Source organism: Thermoascus crustaceus, assembly GCF_041956765.1.
Source record: "Thermoascus crustaceus strain CBS 181.67 unplaced genomic scaffold VTN00scaffold_1, whole genome shotgun sequence".
Taxonomy (NCBI): domain Eukaryota; kingdom Fungi; phylum Ascomycota; class Eurotiomycetes; order Eurotiales; family Thermoascaceae; genus Thermoascus; species Thermoascus crustaceus.
This window is the reverse complement of record NW_027192527.1, coordinates 5,980,533-6,000,595: the sequence shown is the minus strand read 5'-3', so window position 1 is coordinate 6,000,595 and position 20,063 is coordinate 5,980,533. Positions and strand designations below refer to the sequence as shown.

At 51.3% G+C, this 20,063-nt stretch overlaps 7 protein-coding genes across 7 annotated transcripts; 2 read left to right on the top strand and 5 right to left on the bottom strand.

Moving 5' to 3' along the window:
- Positions 1–248: 248 nt before the first annotated feature.
- On the bottom strand, positions 249–3,394 carry VTN00DRAFT_2174 (uncharacterized protein; the record flags this gene model as incomplete). The annotated part of the gene is made up of 4 exons (XM_069428363.1): positions 249–1,552; positions 1,624–1,716; positions 1,765–2,757; positions 2,821–3,394. The coding sequence occupies 4 exons, from the start codon at positions 3,392–3,394 to the stop codon at positions 249–251; spliced, it is 2,964 nt and encodes a 987-aa protein (XP_069292876.1).
- A 538-nt stretch (positions 3,395–3,932) lies between these two features.
- On the top strand, positions 3,933–5,056 carry VTN00DRAFT_2173 (uncharacterized protein; the record flags this gene model as incomplete). The annotated part of the gene is made up of 2 exons (XM_069428362.1): positions 3,933–4,269; positions 4,335–5,056. The coding sequence occupies 2 exons, from the start codon at positions 3,933–3,935 to the stop codon at positions 5,054–5,056; spliced, it is 1,059 nt and encodes a 352-aa protein (XP_069292875.1).
- Positions 5,057–6,442: 1,386 nt separating this feature from the next.
- Positions 6,443–8,671, bottom strand: VTN00DRAFT_2172 (uncharacterized protein; the record flags this gene model as incomplete). The annotated part of the gene is made up of 1 exon (XM_069428361.1): positions 6,443–8,671. One exon carries the CDS (start codon positions 8,669–8,671, stop codon positions 6,443–6,445), a length of 2,229 nt encoding a protein of 742 aa, XP_069292874.1.
- Positions 8,672–8,837: 166 nt separating this feature from the next.
- VTN00DRAFT_2171 (uncharacterized protein) lies at positions 8,838–9,476 on the top strand (the record flags this gene model as incomplete). Its single annotated transcript, XM_069428360.1, has 2 exons — positions 8,838–9,154; positions 9,290–9,476. The coding sequence occupies 2 exons, from the start codon at positions 8,838–8,840 to the stop codon at positions 9,474–9,476; spliced, it is 504 nt and encodes a 167-aa protein (XP_069292873.1).
- A 1,506-nt stretch (positions 9,477–10,982) lies between these two features.
- VTN00DRAFT_2170 (uncharacterized protein) lies at positions 10,983–11,195 on the bottom strand (the record flags this gene model as incomplete). Its single annotated transcript, XM_069428359.1, has 1 exon — positions 10,983–11,195. One exon carries the CDS (start codon positions 11,193–11,195, stop codon positions 10,983–10,985), a length of 213 nt encoding a protein of 70 aa, XP_069292872.1.
- A 541-nt stretch (positions 11,196–11,736) lies between these two features.
- On the bottom strand, positions 11,737–15,131 carry VTN00DRAFT_2169 (uncharacterized protein; the record flags this gene model as incomplete). The annotated part of the gene is made up of 3 exons (XM_069428357.1): positions 11,737–12,005; positions 12,057–15,007; positions 15,082–15,131. 3 exons carry the CDS (start codon positions 15,129–15,131, stop codon positions 11,737–11,739), a joined length of 3,270 nt encoding a protein of 1,089 aa, XP_069292871.1.
- Positions 15,132–17,394: 2,263 nt separating this feature from the next.
- On the bottom strand, positions 17,395–19,759 carry VTN00DRAFT_2168 (uncharacterized protein; the record flags this gene model as incomplete). The annotated part of the gene is made up of 5 exons (XM_069428356.1): positions 17,395–18,587; positions 18,642–18,784; positions 18,836–19,353; positions 19,422–19,580; positions 19,634–19,759. 5 exons carry the CDS (start codon positions 19,757–19,759, stop codon positions 17,395–17,397), a joined length of 2,139 nt encoding a protein of 712 aa, XP_069292870.1.
- Positions 19,760–20,063: the final 304 nt, after the last annotated feature.

Below are 20,063 nucleotides of genomic sequence, written 5' to 3'. Positions count from 1 at the left end.
TTCTTTTCTTCTTTTTTTTTGCTAGTTCAGCTCAATTGATCGCATCATTACTGCGTAAAGCTTCATTATCAACATGAAACCATGTTATCACATTCGTGCTATTCGTGCATCAAAAGAAGTGGGTATATCAAAAGCAAGCTATTTTTCGTCTTCATCTTCGAGCTCCAGTCATAAGGACCAACCAACCGACCATGCATGCATGCACCCATGTCTCATCCCCGCCTCGCCAAAACTCCTATGCTACCATCTCACCGATCACAAATGCAACTGCATTCCGCAACAGGACAGGTCTTATGTCTCGCGAACCACTCTCTCGCATGATGCGCATGGAAGCCATGGTTGCAGTTGATGCAAAACACAACAAACCTCCTCATCACGTCCTCCTCGGTGCGCTCGCGGTCCCCCTGTCCCTGTCCAGCAGCAGAATCCGCAGCGATGCAGGCCCTGGTCATCGGGTCCGGGGAGCCTAGCCACAACGAGCAGACTCCGCATCGAGGCATATGGCGTCCGCATTTCGGGCAGACGGTGCCGGACATCGTGGCAGCGGGAGCAAGAGGATTGCCCGCGGTCGGGTGGACAACTTCTCCCCCGCTGCCACCAGTGGTGGTAAAGGAATGGGCAGAAGATAGAGAGGTATCGCGCTGCGTCAACGGTCTGGTGCAGTAGTTGCAAGTCAAGCTGACCTGCTGCCTGGGCGGCGAGATCAGCTTGCGGCCGTCCCAGGTGACGGCGAACTTGCGGGAGCCGACGTCGAATCGGGCACGCTCGAGCTGGAGCTTCCACGAGTTCATCTGCTGACGGTAGGTCTCGCGCCATGCCTCAAAGCGGGCTTTGCTCGCCTCGTCGCTGATAAAGCGCGGAACAGTATGGCTCATGGCCAGTACTGGTGTCTGTACGTCGTTGAATTTGTTGATGTACGACTGGAACAGCTCCATAGCGGAATGGCCAAGTCCGGTGAGGACGACTCCCTCGATGTCGCCCTGACGGATCGCCTCCATAGTAGTCTCTTTCAAATACACGGTGAGCTCATCATCAGAAAGCCACCGTAGAGCGACTTCAACACGGTCCCTGAGAGGCAGGGTGGTCTCCTGCAGCACGGAATTCCAGTCGCCCTTGCTCACCAAAGCCAGGATTGCTCGAGCGTACGGGTCCGTCAGCTCTTTCGCGATTTCTGCACATGTTTCCTCCCAGTCGGAATCGGTGTCGCCTTTCGCTGCGCCTGCAATAGCCATGGCTAGCAGTTTGTGGGCCTGCGTTGGCTCGTTATTTCGCAGCGCCAGATAGGCAAGCTTGGCTTCATCCTGGAAGACAGCGAGGGCTGCTGCTTTGGTATGCTGTCTTTCTGATACAAGCTTCTTAACAGTCTCCTCGAGATCCTGATCAGTCTCTGCTGCCCCGCAGATACGAAGGCAGAGCTGGCGGTGCTCCATAAATTCTGTTTCAAAGCCCTTCGCTTCAGGGAGCTCGAGCTGACGAGCCAGGTCTTTGATCGTTTGGTCTATGTCAATTGATTCAACTGTCAAGCCAACTCTCCGGTTATTAAGACTTTGGCCTAAAAGCGAATTAGTACTGGAAGAATAGTAGGGTAAAATAAAAAAAAAACAAGATGAAAAGATGCCATACCAAGATCATTATTCCAAACGCTATAAACTCCAACATAATTCATATCAAGACCATCCACGATCATGGAATCGCCAGATGAATTTGTTCGAGCACCTAATCCATCAGCATGGTCACATAACGTATCCCAAATCAGCAACTTACGTTCGACCCAATCCCAAAAGGCCTGCAGGTGGGGATCATCAGCTAGAATCTCCTTGTTCTTCGTGCCATCGAAAAGATAACCCTCCTTGCAGCGGAACCGGTTGACAGTCATCAACGTCAAAGCATCTTCAGCCTTGAGGGGAGATCCCCAGGTTCCCAGAGACAGAGCGCGTTCCCGACTTTCCCGACTTGAAAGCGGGCTGGAGCCGTCGGTCTTCGCAGAGCCGTTTTGCTGTCTCTGTTTCAACCCCCTTTGTTCAGGGGAACTGGATTCCCAAATATTTTCAATCACATCGGAAATCTTCACGTCTGCACTAGAGAATGGATACATGACCTTGAAGTCCCAATTGCCATAGGGAGTGCCGCGGACCAATACGCTCTGCGACGACAGGCGTACAGGAGGGCATGGCGGTTGGAGTGTGACGATCTCCACCTTGCCATTGCCGGCCAAAGTAATAGCGCTTGGCCCATCTGCAGCGCTCATATTCAGGAAATCAAACGAGACCACTCTTTCAGACTCCTCGCAGCCCCGGGTCGGGTGGTTGAATGGACTGCGGATGTCACGCACATACTTCGTGTAGATCTGCTCAGGGTAGTTCCGGGAAGAGCCCTGGCCGAGCGTCTCGTCCAGGGACGTGCGATGTTCCTCGGATACGTATTCTTTGGAAATATCATACGCCTTGAAGTGGCCGGTGTTGGATAGAACACCCAAGCAGCCCCTCTTGGTTCTCGAGAAGCGCATGCTCCAGATCGTCGCTTTAGAATCGAGGACGTTCTTGAACTCCAACGCGGGTCCCATCTGACTTGGCTCCAAGGTCACTGCAGACGCAACAGACGCGGAAGCAAAGCGCGATCCTACGCGACGATCCCAGACGCAGATAGTGGCCGGGTTGGACGTCTGGCAGGATGCAATATAGTTCTCATCCAGCCAATCAATTGCCAGATTATTCACGCATTTTGTGGGCCACTGGAGGGATGGGTTTCCGGGCCCCTCTGTAGATAACGTATCAGATTAATTGCAGTAATAATCCAGATGCCAAAAGATAGAAAGCTTACCCCTCAGATCATAAATCCTAACAAACTGCCCTTTCACACCCGTCACCAACATATCCGGCTGATCCCTAAAGAACTTAATACTCGTAATCGGCTCCGAGCTCGCCAACTTCCTCAGCGGCTCCGTCGCATGCCTGTCCGCACCGATCGCGCCCCTCGTATTCGCAGCAGCAATCCGCTGATTCACGTCCCAGATATTGAGGCAAAAGTCCGTCCGGACCTTATCCAGCCCTGCGGCCAGCAGTCCATGCGTGCTGAACGCGACGGCATTGCAGTACCGCTGGTTGCGAATGGGGAACGAGAGCGACTCCTCGGCATTACCTTCGATGTCCATGCGCAGGAGGGTCGCTTCGCCCGAGGACTGGCCCACGGCGATCAGGGACTCGTCGACAGGGGACCAGTCGAAGGCGCGGAACGAGGGCACCTTGGAGTGCGTAGAGAGCACCTCGTAGTCCAGGTTCTTGCCGTCGAAGTCGGTGACCCTGCAGAGCCTGAAGGCTTTCCCGGCGACGTCGACGTTGAGGAAGCGCTGTTCGGTCGTCGTCGACGAGGGAGACCAGCGGATTGCGGTCTCCATGTCTTATATGCCTGATGTATGTATGTATGGTAGTAGTTGAGATCGGGTGTCACTGGAAGCCCTTCTTCTTCAATTGAGAGACGCTGCAAGAATCTTGTCCACCGGGATCTACACCCATCCTTGTACCGGACCGGTGAGAAGCGCGACAACATCCAAAGTGTCCAGCATGGGAAGCGCGGACTTGAAGTTCAACGCTTCAGATAATCGCGTTGTTCAAGTCGCGTGGGATGTTCGACCAGCAGCTCTTCTGCACCCGTCGATTGGCCGATAGGGCGATCTCGGGCCGTCAAGGGTCGAGCCACTTTATCGGGCCGGCTGATGATCCGGGCGGGCGTCCCGATGGAGCAAGCATCGTGGAGATTATTTTCTGACCCCGAAAAGAGAGCTTCATGAACGCGCCAGAAACGATATTCAGCATACCTATGACACAATTGCATAGTTGACCCTGCTTCTCACTGACACATCCTTTGCCCAGCACTTCAATAAACAAGTTCTTCTCCTCCACGCATAGCGTGCCCCATCAACAAACACAACAACAATGCCCTCCAAACGCAAAGAACCAGAACCCTCCGACGACGCGCCTCCCGCGAAACGAGTCCACATAAAGAGGATAAAACCCAACAGTCACAATGACAAGATCGCCAAAAAGACACCTCAAAAGCACCGCCCCGGTCCCACCGTCCCCGTCTCCGTCAACGAGCTGAAGAAGCGCATCCGCGACGTCAAGCGCCTCCTCGACCGGGTCGATCTACCCGCGGATGCCAGAATCGTCCAGGAGCGCGCGCTTGCGGGGTACCAGAAGGACCTCGAGGAGGAGATGGCGCGGAGGAAGCGGTCTGAGATGATCAAGAAGTATCATTTTGTTAGGTTTTTAGGTATTTCCCCCCCCCCCCCCAGCAACCAGCAAAACGCTAACAGTGACAATGAACGAACAAAACAGAACGAAAAGCAGCAACCAAAGAACTCAAACGCCTCCTCCGCAAGGAATCCGAAATCTCCAAATCCTCCTCCCCCACAAAAGACGAAGACCTCAAACGCCTCGCCCCCCTGATCCACACCGCCCGCGTCAACCTCAACTATACCATCTACCACCCGCTCAACGAGAAGTACATCTCGCTGTACCCGACGGAGAAGAAGAAGCAGAAGAAGGAAAAGAAGCAGAAATCCCAATCGTCAGACAACCATGGCGAGGATTCCGCATCGGACTCCGAATCGCACAGATCCAGGTCCAGGTCCGAGTCGCAACAACCCCCCGACACAGACGACATCAGCGACCTCCTCATTTGCGACGACTCGCCCGAGAAACCGCCCATGTGGTACGTCGTTGAGAAGAGCATGGCGGATAACACGCTCGATCTGCTCCGGGAGGGGAAGTTGGATACCGGGCTTGGAGGAGGAGAGGAGAAGACGAGTTCAGATTCAAGTTCTGCCAACGGAAAAGATACTACTAATGCGGTCAAGAGCAAATCTGGCAAGGACAAACAGTCTGGTCGTGATAAGGAGAAGGATAAGAAAAAGGAGAAGCAAAAACAAAACCACAGCTCCAGCTCTAAACTCGACAAGAACAAGAAGGGTAGAAGAAAGGGCAAGGAGGAGGAAGATGTGGAGATGCGTGATGCGGAAGATAATGGCGATGAGAGTGATGGTGGTTTCTTTGAGTAGTTGAAGGGAGAGTCGCAGAGGTTTTTTTTTGCTTCTCCATCCAGGATAAAATACATCTTCAGGGAAAAGAAAGTTGAACATAGGATCATTCCAAATATGATACCCAGATGAGAGACAGACGCTGATGGAGTCAGACAAACGACAGAAACTACTTTTTAGTGAGCTGGAGCATGTATTTATCGTTTAGCGAGGTCTCAATTGTTTGTTTGTTCCAAGAATAATAATTCTTATATTCTCACAAAATGCCCCCCCCCCCCCCTCATTTTTCTCTTTGATTTGAACGGATATTGTAAACGTGTTTCGAGCTCGAGTACCCTGCCCTAAACCAAAGGGATTCCTTATCTATTGCGACGCTTACGGACAAGTTACGTGTATGTATAGTAAGTTAAATGATCGAGTCTTAACAGACACAAGCTCGAGTAACTTATGAAGAATCTCAACGAACTTTCCGATGGAGGGCTGATATCTAAGAACCTTGAATCATTGAACTCCGGGAGACTCAGTAAGAAAGCGCACGGAGCACCATAATGTAAAACGCGGCAGAATCTTACCCAGATATATATATCAAACTCCTGACCATTTCTAATAGATAGACGAGGGGTTATATATACACATATATATATATAAAGGGAGATTTCCAAGTATCGATAACTACGACTAGCAGTTGCAAAGTTTCCGATGAGACAGACGGACGAGACGATGACTCCCTGAATTTTTCAATTTTACGCCTATGAACAAAAATCCAAAACCCATCATTCCCGCTGTAAAACGTTGACGGCGCCCCAACGTGACACCTATATCATATCCAAGAAGAACAAAAGAAGGAAAAAAAGACCATCCAAAATTCAAAGAGCGGAATGAAATAAATGACAACAGAGCAGAAGGGTTGTATGGTGTTCGCGCCTTGGACCTAACTCCGTTTCGCTCACCAAGCCAAAAAGGAATTCGACATCTGCACACGCATTCATTGGGAGGCTCCATCTGAGTCATGCTGGAGCTGTTCATTCATAGCGTCGCATAACGGGCATCGCATCATATACTTTCCAGTATGACATAAGCAAGTGTGTTGAAACTTTCTGAGCTCCCATCTTAACCAAGCACCTACTCTCCTGTACTTTCCAAAATACCATTTCTCCAAATGAAATGCTCAGACCAACAAAATTGAATGCATAGACATGCAATCAGAAAACCAAAAGTGCCTGGAGTGAAAGGTAAATACGTGAAATTTGCGACAGGATTGTCGGATATTTCAGGGCCGCATGACCACAGAAAGAAAACGCAAGGATAGACAGGACAATCCAAGAGTATAGTGGTATATAAATCAAGATAGAGCAGCCAGAGGATAGAAGGGAGCAACAATGTGGCCATAATGTGATGTGGTCCACCTCACATCACGATGCAACCGCCGCTACGAGCTCGTCTTCTCCCTCCAAGGGGAGCTAGCGCGCCAATGCCGAATCCATCACCATCCTCATCGACAGCATTATATAGTCTCTCCGCCTCGCGAGCTCGGCGCCGTCTCCTTCTCGCTCCGGCACCGCCAACGCCAGCTTCCTCGTTGGCAATCATATAATCGGTCCATTTCTTCTCGAGCCTGCTCGCTGCCGCAAGATCACCCCGCAACACGCGCTTTGTATGTTCATCCACGGTCATCTGCCAGCCATAGAAACACTTGAGCTGGATAATCTGATTGGGGTATGTTGTCGCCGGAGGCAGAGAGGCCGTCGATGCGGCAAGAGTCGAGGTTGAAGATGGATTAGCTCTGTCGGTACTGGTGGTCTCTTGCACGGTGATGACAGGTGAAATGCTTTTTCGGGAACGAGGGAGACGGGTATTGCTCGACATGACCTCTCTGACACCAGCCCAAGTGACGTTGGCACAGTCGAAAACGACCAACCGCAACCCGACTCGAGGGAGGTTAGTGCCATATCCACGTTTACGCACTCGAGTGCTAGCCTCCATCAGAGTAAGATCAGAAACGCGAGTGTTATCCATGTCAATGGATCGCAGGCTAGGACAGCTCTTCAACAGCTGTAGCATTCCCGTGTCTCCCAAGTTCTCGCAATAGCTGATATTGAGATGCTCGAGCTTGTCGGCGCACGGAGACTTTGCCAGCTCTATCAAGGTATTGTTGCTGAGTTTGTCAAGATCCTCAAGTTCAAGGTGGGTTAATCGCGGAGTGGTGCGAATGACTTCAATAACCCCGTTGTCCCCCAATTCAACACACTGGGAGAGCTGCAGACCCTCCAAATACGGAACATTGTGAGCAAGACTCTTGACACCGTCATCAGTCAATGCGGTACACTGATGCAGATCCAAATGTCTCAGCTTTCTAGGAGGGACAATCGGCCGGTCCGTCAAGACATCGATTTCAGGGTCAATTCCATGCATGAGGACCTTCAAGCTCTGGTCCGTTACATCGGAGCGATGCATAACGAGCCGCTCCAACGAATTGCGTTTAAACAGCTCGTTCATAAAGTCTTCATCATCAAGACCGGTTATTTCACCGGCACGAAGATCCTTCAGTCGAGTGCACGACTCAATGACCTTCCTCAGGCCCTTGGTGTCGACATTGGTGCACCACGACACGTTCAGGGTCTCCAGGTACGGGCAAGTCTGCGCGATGATCTTCATGGCAGAGTTGCTGACGCCAGAAAGCCCTGGGATGTTGATATATTCCAGACGTTGGTTCCGAAGGAGGAAGCGGTGGATCGACGTCTTGTCGATGCGGCAGCCCTCCAAAGAGAAGTTGACGACATTGCGACACGCGTCCGAGATCCGTTCACCATCGGTTTGCCACTTATCCCGCAGTTGAACGCAGCCTCTCAGGTTCAAGTCCCTGATAAACGGGCCACCAGCTGTGATGATCTTCACGAGAGCATCGCCGGGAATATCACGGTAGAAGTCAGAGGTATCAATGCTGGTCCACAACTGCCCGTCAAAACACATCTTATACCAAGCCTTAGAGACAGCAGAGCATCGAACAATCTCCTTCGGGGTAAGATAATGGAAGATCTGCATCTTGATCTCATCCGGCATGTCTCCCCAGAAGTCAATAGTCTTCCGCTTGACCTCCTCCTCAGGAGCAGGAGCGGTATCTGTTGTGATAGCCTGTTCACTTTCCCCCTGCGCTTGCACTCCCCGGGAGGTCGGCCGGGAGTTGGTCTGTAAATTAGTGGGCAAAGGAATCGACGTCAGTTGCGAACTGTTTGCAATGGCGTCCATCCCAAGGAGACGGATTCGAGCACTGCCATCGGGGGCCGCTGCCCCAGAACCAGGCTCATTGGCAGCCGTGGGCCGGACATTGAGCCCGCCATACAGCTGGGACGAATTCGGATTTCCCACGCACGGAGTATATGCCTGTGAACCCAATGAAATACATGATAACGAAGCCTTTTCACCACCGCGATAGCCCGTCGAGGATGATCGCGCCCGTTTGGCCAGCGACGGGCTGGAGGACATCCGTTGTAGACTCTGCAACAATCTCTGACGGCCCTTCAGCTTCGGGGGCTGCTCCGTGGGGCTCTCACCCATCGACGAGGTCGGGCTCACCGGGGATCCCACCCCTGAAGATTCCACGACATCGTCCGGGAGCCCTAGGGATATGCAGGCCATGATGGGCGTCGGACCCTTGACAACCGGGACTTGCTTGGCGGATGTAGGGCTGAGGGTCCCCGGAAGTCCCTGGGACCGGCTGAACGAGGGACAAAGCGGCAGTGCAAGGTCGAGGGCAAATGAGCGGAGCTAGGATGTATGAGAGAGAGGAGATGATGAATACCGGATGCGAGGTCGCGAACCCGGAGAGTGCTGCTACACTCTCATAGTTCTCGCGGTGGTCGTCCGGGAGCGGGGAGAGGTCGAGGAGACAAGTAACGACCGGCTACAGGAAAGTCAATGGAGAGCGGGGAGGGTGAGCTCGGAGAACGCTGGGGACGACGTGCAAACGACGTGGGTGGAGGAGAAACGCGGTCGATTGATCGCTAGCCAGGGTCCGGAGCAGCCGTACCACGGGACCAGCAGGGGCGGGGTGGAGGGGAAGACGGAGAGAGATGAGAACGTTAGGAACTCATCATGGGAGAAGGATGATGTGATAAGCAAGTGTGCTGATGTACTGTACTACAGACTAGGTACTGCTACAGTAAAGTACAGCAAGGACAGCAAACAGTCAGCCTAGCCAGAAGTAAAAAAAAATGCAGTGACAGCGAAAAGAATGCACCTAACGACCGGCTGCAGCAAAAAAGTGGGTTATGGGACAGAGAGGCTGAGCGCGGAGGAGAAAAGGCAGCCATGGCAGCAAGGGACTCGCCATGACAGATACCTCTGGGTACCTCGATCTGGCAACGGCTCTCAGCCTCTGGAGGCTCCACCGGATGGAGCTGCAACATCCACCCACGACTGGACGGCGTGTGTCTCTGGCTGAACTTCGGCTGGAGACGCTTCTCTCTGTCTGGACCTGTTAAATCTCTCGCATCGCCATGTCTCACTCCATCCTTTCCAATCCTCTCCCCGCCTGCCGAGCGCCCGAACTTATCGGATAACTTATCGATTAGCGATATCGCGCCGCGCCCACCCGCCGGCTCAGCTGGACATCTAGGCAGATTAGGGCTAGACCGCCCACTAGCCTGTTCGTCTTGGCCAAGTGACATCTGCTGACCGTGGGCCACGAGACTGTTTGAAACTCGAGGGATAACCACCGATTTGCAAGAACAAAAACCTAGATAACGATACGAAAAAGAGAAAGGCACGCGAGCAAAGTAACCGTGTGACCTGTCTTCATTTTTATCTCCCAGTAGATATCGTACCAGGTATCTAAGGAGTAGTTAGTTGTCTTATCCTGAGTCAGACAGACCGTCAGACAAGGAGCCACGCGACGATCCCTCGACCTAACTCACCCGGTCCCACGAGCACGAGAGCTTTGACCAATGTTCATGCAACAGCGCCCAAGAGGGGGAGCGGAACCTCAACCTCCAGCACGACAAGACAAGGACAGGACAGGACAGGACAGACGATGAGATGGTATGCTACAATAGTAGCCACTATTTCGTTCCCCTGTCCACAGTCCTGCGCAAGCAAAACTGGGTCTGGGTCGCTACCCACAGCTCTCTCTCTACTCAACATTATTGGCAGCGAGAAATCGCTCTCTCTGTTGCTCAACGCCACCCGCAGGCACACACCTCCACAGGAACAGAACAGTGGACAACCACGCGTTGCAGTCTCCACGACCTGTACTGCGTACTGTGTTCTCCATAGTCATACTGTGAACTGCACTGCACTGTGTACTATACTTAGATTACTCACTGGTCTCGCTGTCCAGGTACGGTGTACTCCCGCTGCGAGAAAAGAATGTAGATGACCTTCACATACAAACGATACGATAAGACCGTAGATCCATTCCGCGAACACTTGGTCGCCGGCATACCTACTAACTCCGTAAAACTTATCGGCCAGGCTAAAAAGCATGTGATGGCTACGGGTACCTAACAAAAACACCTTAGACACAAAGGACAAGAAAGACCAGTCGCCTTTAAGCTTCCGGACCTTTCCCCGCCCGTGTTTTAAGTTGGGCGAATTCTACCAGTCCATGAGCCCGCCCCTGCTACTCGCACGGGCAATCGACGTCACACAGACGTTCGGTACCTTGGCTTGATAAGCAGTTGAATTAACCGTTCATTCGTCTCGGGTATACCAATGGAGGTCACTATACCTAAGCATGTGAGAGGCATATAAGCAACATCAAAACGCTAAGTGACATTTCTAGCTATTGTGAACACTGCTTTTATAGATAGCCAAAGGAGGATGATAAAGGAAAAGGGAAGAAGAAAATCAAGGGGGTATCTTGTCTCTTTGCTCCATCCGATCAAGCCAAGCGTCAGTCAGACCTTCAAGTCTTTCCTTTTTTTCCCCCTCCTTTTATCTGAAAATCATGCTATATGCCATTTGTGACCAAGTCGTGAATATGTCCCTCTGGGTATCGGATATTGTACACACACAAATTGCCTTGCTGCAGGTACTCGCCTTTAGCATCTTTCTCTTTTCGACCTCTCAGTCTTTGTCCTTGTTCTTTCTTCGAACGTTTATTCCTGTCAATCATTGCAGGAAACCTCCCGACGTGCGTCATTTCCTGATGTATCATGGTCATGGTCCACCGTGGGACTAGAATAACGAGATAATCTTTCGTGTCCCCATACTTCTCAGTCTATGAGAAGGAGACATGTCAAAAGCAGGGAAGAGAAATAACGGCGATCAACGCAGTGTTCTTAGTCCCAAGAATCATGAGCTCGGTGAACGACTGGGAAAAGGCAGGAACACTGAGGAAGGCAAAAGGAGAAGACGGGGAAGATCGCAAGAAATCAGTGCTTCTATAACTTCCAATCCGACAGCCTGTTTTCTAGACAGAAACAAATCAGGGAATCATATGCAGAACGGAAGAGCGTACAGTAAGCAACGGAAAAAGAAAAAGAAAAAAAAAGGCAGGTTTGCCACCCTTGAAAGAATGGCAACGCTTAAAAAGAGCATCTCATCAGAAGGCGTTCTCCCGTTTCATTTGCGTTTCCGAACTAGGCGAATCAGTCGTAAAAAAACTCGTCGAACTTATCGGTCATCAAAGGTTCATCAAAGTAGCAAATGAGCATGGCGTGGCAAAGGTGTTGAAATCGTATATGGCAGAACTCTTATTATCCTCACGTTTCGGCCATCCAGGGGTGTTCCATAACTTCGGTGATGGTGAGTCTATTGTCGACATCCCGGTCGAGCATTTTCCTGATAAGATCGATGCAATCTTCCGAGAATGGAAGGAAGGGGATGCGGAGAGGGTGGTCCAGGATCTCATCGATATTGTAAAACGGGTTTTCCTTGTAGACAATCGTGTAGAGCAGGATCCCAAGAGCCCAAACATCTTGTTCCTTGCCTCTATAAGACTTGCCTTGAAGGACCTCTGGCGCCGCGTAGTCTGTGAAAATGTCAGAGCAGGCCATTATCCAAAGAGAAGGGAGTGACCCACCTATTGTTCCAACAAATACATCGAACGGACCGTTCTTGATATAAGCAGCACTTCCAAAGTCGATCAGCTTGATCCTGCCTTCGCCATCCAGGATGACATTTTCATCCTTGATATCACGATGCACGACCAGCGCCTTGGTGTGAAGGTGATGGATCGCATCCACGACCTGTTTGAAGATGTTTCTGCATTCAGCCTCATCCATGTTCGCCCTGAGTTCGATGTAGTCAAACAAATCCATCCCAGGCAGTCCATGAGGAACCATCTCGATGTAGTAATTAATCTCATCCTCGAAGAACCCCTCCATTTCCACGATGTTCGGATGTCTAAGACCGTCACGGCGGAGGTAGTCAAGAACATGAATCTCCAAGGGCACAGTGCCCAACCGACGGTCGCGAGTCCACGTGTCAACCAGAATCTTTTTCTTTGTGACATACTTGAGCACAACCTTCTTGGACGGGTTCTGCTTCGAACGAGCCAGTTTGACCTGGCCGTAAGCCCCCTGGCCCATCTCCTCTATGATCACGTAGTCGGAGATCGTCTTTTTCTTAGGCGGCTCTTTATTGTTCGTGTTAGTCCGACTCACCTCGGGGACTGGTTGTGCCGGCTTCTCCGTAAGCGGCTCAGACGCTGCCTCATTGAGTTGTTGGCTCAGAAGAGACAAAGGCGTTTGATGCTCCGCAGAAGTGCTCGTCTCAGTCGACGATCCAGACGCAGGAGAGGACGGTTCTTGAGGTGCGGCGGCATCCGTCTTTGATTTCAATGTATTCGACGAAAGAGTCTCTTCTGGGTCGACAGAGTGAATCTGCTTAGAGTACGTGATCCACAAAGCGTAAACAACTTCAGTCACAGCCACAGTGTGTTTATCGTCATCATCAGAGTCGGACTCGCTTTGTTCCTCAACAGCCGACTCCTGGTTGTCAGGGAAAATAGTTTCGCTCTTAACAACCCGCATCTGAACATCGACCACGATCTTGGAACCGTCACGATGCTTGGCCGGAAGACCAGTCGGCTGTAGAAAGACCGATGCCGCATTCGCTTTGCCTTCTCGGAGAATAGAAAGCGCTCGTGCCCTTCGGAAGCTATGTTCAGGGATCACTATCCCGTCAACTAGAGTAACGTTGTCTTCCTCGGTCAGCACATGCAGAAGATTTTCAAATTCTGGTATCAGCTCAGTGATATGGAGTCCCTCTGGCCGTTCCTGGCCAAAGAGAGCTGAGGAGAAAACCGAGTTCACGCTGATGATGTTCAAGGTGGACGATGAGAGCACCATCATCCCAGCAACGTGCGGAAAGCTGGAGATCCGCAGTTGGCGCACACCATCTGCTTTGCTGACTGTCGTTGGAATACAGATTCCTGCGGACGTACGGGCGGCAAAATGCTTCATTTCTGCGATCTTCGTGAAGCCAGCTTCTGTTGGATCCTCAACGCAATCTGTCGGGAGACACGGAAGAAGATCAACAATCGGGACACCCGGCTTCACCACTTGCTTACCCCATATCTTGTCCATGTCTCCATGTGCTTCGACGACGCGTCCTGTGTTATCACAGCGAATGTACGCGATATTCTCTGTGATCTCCTCAAGTACCCAGATCAACCCCCCACGCTTCTCCATGACCCAGAGACTGGCAGATCCCTTGGACCCATTGCGCTTTTGGATGGGCACGACATCACCGCAGAGCAAAACCCCGCGAGATTTGCTATTGGAATGATTCAGCTTCTTTGCGTTTCTAGTGCTAGAACCGAAGCCATCGTCAGTCTGCGCCCTCCTGGGGACTTTGTGACGTGCAGGTGGCTTGCTGAGCAGTTGAGCCGTAACACCGTTTCCCATCCCCATTGACTTCGGGTTTACAGGGCTGAATCGGGACCTGTCAGGGAGGCTCTGGAATCTCGCGGCCGCGTCAGTGCTGGGATCCCGCAATTTCGATTCAAGCCATTGCCTCCGCTCTTCCTGCACAACCTCCAATATGCTTAGCTTGCGCACTTCTGCCTGCGTTACACCAAAGACCAGGCATGCCAGGTCATTAGCGGCCAATATGGTCCATGGTGCATTAGCTTCTGTCCTAAAGACGGCCTGCGCAACCGGGGACCATTTGCTGCTGTGCGTATGCACGGCGGAGCCCCCAAGACCCAGTCCAAAAACTGAAGTATTTGTTGGAGAGAAGGCTTCCGGAACGGTATAGGGTTGTGCTAGAGTTTCCATCAGCTTGCTCTGAAGGGAAACAGAGCTCAGATCCGTGTATGTACGTTTTAAGCTTACGCGCCTGGATGAGGGAGCCGACTTCTCTCTCTTTCGACAGTGTATTTGATCGTCAGGTATCGGGCTGAGGAAACGGGAATTCTCGCCGGCCGTTTCATGCTCAGACTCGTACACCTGGGATGAATTCTTGAGATCCTCCTGAGAAAGCCTATGTTCATTAAAAGCTCTCTCGAATATATTGTCACCATCCACTTCTGCTGGCCCTGAGAGAGGACCATGGGACATGCCAGCATAACTAGCTTGACTCTCTTTATCCAGAACATTTGCTTTCGATAAAAGGTCCACCATACTTTGTATCTCAGTGTCGCCGCTTATGCGAGCCTGCGCATTCACAATCCCAGGATTGCTAGCGGCCCAACCAAATCGATCCCTCATAAAGTCAATAGATCTTTTCAAAATATTCTGTCGGCTGTGCAGCAATTCTTCAGACTGCTGCGCGAACGAGAAGGAGTGCAACGACTCCGACGGGAACCGATGGAGATCTTCCAGAGCAGGGAGAGACTGTCCCGATGAGAAGTGCGTAGAAAGGGCTCGCGACGACGAGCCGGAACGTGGTGAAGGGGTGCGCTGGATGCAGGGCGGAACAAGAGACGATGTAGATGGATTTGGAAGGGTCAGCACTCGCGAGAGTGGCTGCTGGCGTATACGATCAAGCCCAGATGGCCCAAGTCCATGATCATCAAACAAAGGAGACCTAGAGGGAAGAGTCCGATGTCAGTCGCTTGTCGCGGGCGTCCACATATCACGACTTGGGAGATAAATTCTGACCTTGCCATGTGGTCATACTCGGACGAGGAAGCATCAGCCGAGAGCCTCATCGGCAAACCTTGGTCGTCCGCCGTACGAACTGACAGGTTCCCTATACTTGTGGTCTTGGAGATCCATGGTCCCGACTCTGGCGAGGCCGAAAGAGGACCCAAGGGTGATGACAAAGGACTTGGATCGCCTGTCGTCCAGCTGTTAGCGAGGATCTTTACGAGTCGTCAGGACTGATGAGCGTCCGTGCTGTGGAATGCAACCAGACTCTTGGTCCGCGGCCATTATTTGTGACACCTCCATAAAGAATGCTTTCCAGAGGAATGGCCAAATGGAAGCGGTAGAATAGATATGCCAGGCAGGCTTCCAGCTTCAGACCCTTCTTTTCGCTTTACGTCTTCTCGCCCACCGGACGATTCACACTTGACGTCGGTTGGACAATATTCGCGCCACCTGACGGTCTATAGAGAAAACAAAAGGCAGGTACAAAAAGAAAGATCTTGACTGACCATCATCATTATACGCAGACCCTGTCATCCTCAACTACCGCGGAAACAAACGTTCGGCGGAGGACGAACCGGACGAAGAGGCTCCACGGAGAGCTGGTATTAACGATGTAGTAGGGGCTCCTAGAGCTACATGAGACGGGGCAGATCGATCGATCGATGGGAGGCCCAGTCCGACACAGGTTGTACTCCTCTCCTCTGCCTTAACCCCCCCCCCCTTTCCTATAGCGACGGGAACACGATGCAATCACAAGAGAAACAACAGGTCACTCGCACCGGGTGTGGTGTCACTGGACAGCGTATGGGAGCGAAAATGGTGAAGCGAATCAGGCAGCTGCCTCGACCGGTCAGACAGACAGTTGCATACGATCCTATGACATGCGGGCAGGTTTATTCGATGGCGGATTCAAGAGCCTGCTGGAGGCGCCGTAAGAGGAGCGGGAGGAGGAAGGGAACAGGTAGGAGTCGGGTCGAGAGCCGTGGGCGTGGTAGAGATGGAGGTAGAGGGATTGGGATGTAGTCGCTTTACGGCGGATGAGGGGAAATTTAGTTTTGGATATGGTACGGGGCGGAGGAGAGAGTTTGGAGTTTTCCTTCACAGCGGTGGTGATGTAATTCGACGATACGGAACGGTCGAGCTTCCCGCGTCGAGGGAGTGTCGAGGTTCAACCCACGCCTTCCCTGTCGTACGTGGGAGTTGCAGGTCTTTTTGTTCGGATACCCTGCTTTCCTCCGGGTCTTGGGTCTTTTTTTCTGCTGTGGCGGGGCTGATGGTTGAAGGCAAGGTGGCTGCCGAGTAGCCTTTTTCGACGGTACGGGGTCGTGGTGGGAGACGAACGGCCACCGGCGCTATTACGTGGTGGACGGCTGGAAGTCATGGTGATGCTTACGACGGCGCTTCAGATGTACCTTTTTCACACCCCTTCGCACCGCTGGCAAAACTACCGATAATACGATGCGCGATGACGAGGCCTCGTGATAGTCCATGAGACATGATAACCTATATGCGGATTTTGCCGACTGTAAAGCCTCTGTGTTCCTACCTGGGACCGTGGCACACAGCTGCCTTGCTCCATGCTGCCGTTCTCTGCTGAACTTGTCGATCCCTTCCTTCTAATGCGTTCCTGACCAGATCTGGCGACTCTTAACTCTTTCCTCGCCGTATGGATCGATCATGAACAGCCCCCCCCCTTACCATCTTGCATATACATAGACGTTTATCATGGTCCTATCGCTGGATGCACCGACCTGTTGCAAGCTAGTATAGGCAAGTTTCCCAGTCGTAAAACCATGGTCCTTGCTGTCTCTTACAAAAATCCTTGTGCACAGCTACCTATATTTGTACGGGAAGAAATATCACGGAGTCGATGCAATCAAAAAGAGGATGTGCCGAGGGATATGAGGTATATCAGTCAAAAATAAGACAAAGAATGTAACGGGGACACATAGATTCAGAAAAGATGATAACGAAAAAATATAATGTGCGTTTTCATAGCCAAAAAAAATTCAGGGAAAACCCATTCTTTTCAGATGTCAAAACTTTATGTGTATAGAGTAGCAGTTCTCCAACTTCCCCTTGTCGGACCAATGAAACGTCTTGATCCGGCTGACTCGGCACTCCGTCAGGTGACCGACTAAATTTAAGCAACCATGGATGCTTTCGTCCGTCGACGAAAGGCTGAAGCAAGTGGTATCGGCCCCGGTATGTAGATCCATTCTCGCCGAGTGTTTCGCAATAAAGCTACATTTACTCCGTACACGGTATATCCAGGTCCTTATGCAAACCTACGGGGAAAATGATAGTATTATGTATTATGCATTATCTCCGATCACTAGATCCACCAAGACTCTTCAAGAGTACACCGTCATCCTCAATGGAGGGCTTTCTCTTGCCTTCTTCTTTTCCATCTCCGAAGAGAGGGTTTTGTTTGGATCTGGTATCGCCGTGCCGGCTCTGTTCCGGGGGAACCGAAGCTGAACTGACAAAACTCGAGCGCTGTCGGTTATCGCCAAGCATCCAAGAAAATTCAGTCTCTGCCAATGGTGGGCGTGTCGCTGGGCGGCGTGGCGTTGGCTTGACAGGCTGAGCTGCGGGACTTGCCAGTTCACTCTGACTGCCAACCGAGATTGCCGATGTATGTGCGGCTGCATTCGTTGCCTCGACGTCTGCAGTAAGTGATTCCTTTTCTTGTCTAGCTCCATCCTTCCCTTCTTCCTGCCTGACAATGCCTTCTTCCTCTCTGGCGATGGTCCTCTCACGCGTCGATTCGTTATCTGTATCCCAGGACCCCTCTGCAGATGCTATTGGGATCGATGAGTTGTCAAGACATATCTGGACAGATTCAACCATTGCCAGCGCGTGCTCGAATGCCTCGTTTGATTTGGTATCATGAGCATTCTTAGAATCCTCCTTATGCGAGTTCAAATCCTTCAATGCTTCTCCCAGCATGTTTGCAAGCATCTTATTGCGATATTCCAGGAGCTCAATCTTCTTATTCAAATCGACAGCGTCGGGTACCTTTGTCCGTGGCGGGCGCACTGGACCAAAGTAAGAAGTATCCCAAGGTCTGGAAGTAGGCGATGTTGCTTCTGATTGAATGCTCTGTATGTTGCGTTTCGCCTCTGCCATTGCACCTCGCACAGCCTTCGCTACACTCCATGATTCTGTCCGACGCTGAAGGCCTTCTGAGACATCTTGAAATAGAGTCTCAAGATTCCTCTGGTTGATTCTTGCCGGTGACCTACCAGGGGAGCTACTCTGGCTGGTGTTTTTGGAATCACTACGAAGATATCCCACCCTTGCCGGCATGGTATTTGCATGAGGTTGATTGAGCAGTCTCGTAGATCCAGGGAGTTTTCCTGAGTACTTTGAGATGATCGAAGCCCCTCTCTCAGGCGTCATCTTCTGCTCAAGATACAGACCATCTTGCACAAAAGTGTGCGGTTTATGCGGATCGGGAGATGGATAGCGTAGCAATAATGACAAAGCTGATGAATAGTCTGCCTCCAAAACTGCAGCAGAAGATTAGCAACCCGGGATCTTTTCAATTTTCATGAACAACTCACGCTGCCACCGGATTCTCAAAAGCATTGCGACACATACGGAGTCGATCAGCTCCATCCGCAAACCATTCGCGAAGAGATGATCCCAGATAGACAGCACATCTTCGAAGGGGAACTCCCTAGCGAATAACAAGCGCATCCACCGACTGAGTGGGAAACAAATCAGCCTGATTCACTATAGCCAGCTGGATACCTACGTGAGGAATATCTGCGGTAAGACCTCGATCGCATGGAGATGCTCCGCTAATTCCGGGTCAACTGCCATTAGCAGGTCCTGAAGGACATGCTGGCTGCGACTCACAATGGGAGGAACCTCCGCTTGACCGTTGGAGGACCGCTGGTTGCCATGTTCATAGTAGACTCGAGTAGTTTGCATGATGCTGCAGAACAAAGTAAAAGAATCATGCTCGATATAATCGGCATCGAGCGATTGCAGCATCAGTTCATTGAACTTCTCGTTTGGACCACTGCTTTTAAGCGACTCTTTATCAATTGCATCCCGCTCCACGACCCATAGAACCGGGGCTAGCAATTCATGCATGCCCTGCCGATAGCCAAGATCCGGGTTGAGTTTGGAATATATGAACAGTATATCCAACATCTTCAACTTGGTCGAAGGCTCGCGGAAGAAGAAGTTCTCCTGCAAGCATCTTTCAACGTCTTGATATATCTCTTCTCTTATCGCTTCATCTCGTCGCAGGGATTGCCATGGGGACTTTGCGCATGTTGTGGTCAGATGTTGAGGTTTCAACGCTCCATGGCAGCGGACCAAGAGTGGCATACCTCCTCGTCGTCCGCTAGTGGATCGACTGTAGATACTAAATCATTGGGGTGTTCTATGTATTTCAGGAAATGGCTTCGTAACGCGGAATAGGCGCTTCGCGAATTGGATATCTTTCGTGTCCATTCCGATCGGTCTAGGTTATCATAGAGAAAGAATGCCTGTCACTTTCTGAGCATTGTAAAGCAGTCGCCCGGCCACGGTGTATTCAGACCTTCCAGCAAATTGACCTTAAACCATCATCGCATGGGCTGCGCAGTTGTTGGGATTTCAGGGCCTCTTTGATGTCGGCGGGAGTTTCGTTGTCGCTAAAGAGAGCATCCCATCTCTTTCTAAACATGAATTTAGCCAGAACATCTCTCAAAGAAGTACAAATTCTAACCTTGATTCTTCTGCCCTTCTCATGGCACCATAATTTGCGACTGCAGCGCAAAATGCAGAGCTGGGGGTAAGGGAATATGGAGGGGTGATGATGAGATGGGGACCGCCGATCAGGGCGCGGAGTAGTTGGAAGGTTCCAAAGTTGGGCCGAGCTCCATCATCATCCGACCGCTAGCCAGCCTGCACCTTCAGAAAGCAACGCCACGCATGTGTTTCTATGCTATCATCGAAGGCCCTGAAAAAGTGGTCAAAATGTACTGATT